Below are 1,605 nucleotides of genomic sequence, written 5' to 3'. Positions count from 1 at the left end.
TGGATAAAACTCATATCCTGGCGAAATAGCCACATGGCAGCCGAAAACCGTATACCCTAGCTTGTCGTGCATTCTTTCCAAAAATTGGGACTTTTTAAAAACGCCGCGGGACAAATTGTTCAAAATCAGGAGTCCCGCCAAAAGCAGGACATCTGGTCACCTTACCTTTGTCTCTTCAGTATCCTGGGGTTCAGGCAGCATGGACACTGTGCAGAGTGACCACTCACACAGCCTGGCCAGAGGTGGGCGTCACAGGGTGGCTTCTGCCTTGTGTGCTGAGCTCTGAGCGATCGGAGGCCACCCCTCCTCACCCCTGTCTGCAGGGGTGGACAGGGGCCCGCCAGGGAGCGTGGCATGTGCCTTGCTGTTACACGTGATAGTGTGACATGGAGGTGTCTCCCACAGGGAGCCCGGGGTTTCCGCATCCCTGGGGTCCCTGACACCTGCTCTGCAGACTCCCTGTGATTGCAATCAGGATAACCTGGGGCCCAGGCAAGGGCGGGCTCTCTATGCAAATCCATGCAGGACAATGCAAACGAGGAGCACATCTCCACTAGGGCTGCTCCGCCCAACCCACCTGGGCTGCCTCTGACCCGAGCTGGACTGCAGAGTGGCTGTGGGCACAGCAGCTGACTGCCTACCCACAAGCTCAGGGCAGGATGACAACCTAGTTTTCTCCAGGCTGGTGCCACATTCTTTGCACCGGCCTGGGAGCACCCATGCCGGCCATGCCCACCTGCCTTCCTGGGATGCTGTCTCTTGGTCAGGAGCTGGTCCCTAACTGTCAAGAAAGCTCTGGGGACCATGTGTGGCTCACTGGCCTCTGCTCTGAGCCCAGCCCCACCCCCTTGCCACCCCTGTGGCCCCAGGTTCCATCCTCTGTACCCTCCCAGGCCTTACCTGAGATCCAACAGTGGACAGGCGCCACTTGGGTCCGAGCAGGATGGAGGGGCTGGTGGCAGCTGTGACTAAGCCCTTAGTATCCGGTGGCACAGCCTGTGTTTCTGGTTTGGCCTTGGAGGGAAGCAGCTGCCGCCATTTCAGTGGTCCCGGGCATGTGGGGCCTCAGACTGATCCCTTCTGGCCCACTGGCCTGAGCACCAGGGGTGGTGCTGACCATGGACACCCTGCCCCCCACATGATCCGGCACCCCCATACAGACAGTGCTGGGTGCCCAGGGCTGGCCGAGTCCGGCTCCTGGGTCCCCCTGCCTCTCTACCCAGAGAACGAGGCCCATCCACCACGATGCTCATCAAACTGAACGTCTTTATTAAGTGCCAAGGTCCAGGTGTGCGTGCTCCAGCAGTCCTCAGCTGCCGAGTTTGGAGGGCAACGCTGGGGGCGTCCTAGCCCTCTGGGCGGCAGCCCTGTTACTTCACATGCTCAGCTGCGTGGGAGGAGCAGTAATACTTCTTGTGGGCAATGAAGGTGGACAGGCTGCTGAACTTAATGTTGCACAGGCGGCAGTACCGCTGGTTGCTGTTGGGCGCCGGCGCCAGGGGCCCCTTGCCTGTGGCCTGTGCGCCCTTGTCCGTGTGCGCTGGGGGTGTGCGCGGCTGTGGCCCCGGCGACAGGCTGTGGGCTGGAGCAGCGGCCGGGGAGGCG

General features: G+C 61.1%; 1 protein-coding gene across 1 annotated transcript in view; it reads right to left on the bottom strand.

Moving 5' to 3' along the window:
* Positions 1–1,248: 1,248 nt before the first annotated feature.
* The window catches only part of ZFPM1 (zinc finger protein, FOG family member 1), a 28,116-nt gene continuing 27,759 nt past the window's right edge, over positions 1,249–1,605 (bottom strand). Inside the window, exon 10 of the mRNA XM_004704745.2 lies at positions 1,249–1,582. Within this exon, the coding sequence (XP_004704802.2) occupies positions 1,371–1,582 (212 nt within the window). The 3' untranslated portion in view covers positions 1,249–1,370. The remainder of the gene's footprint in view (positions 1,583–1,605) is intronic.

This window comes from Echinops telfairi, unplaced genomic scaffold (assembly GCF_000313985.2).
Source record: "Echinops telfairi isolate 266 unplaced genomic scaffold, ASM31398v2 ScPeMD7_2291;HRSCAF=2852, whole genome shotgun sequence".
NCBI classification, from domain to species: domain Eukaryota; kingdom Metazoa; phylum Chordata; class Mammalia; order Afrosoricida; family Tenrecidae; genus Echinops; species Echinops telfairi.
The sequence above is the reverse complement of the archived record's forward strand: the minus strand, read 5'-3'. Positions and strand labels throughout refer to the sequence as shown.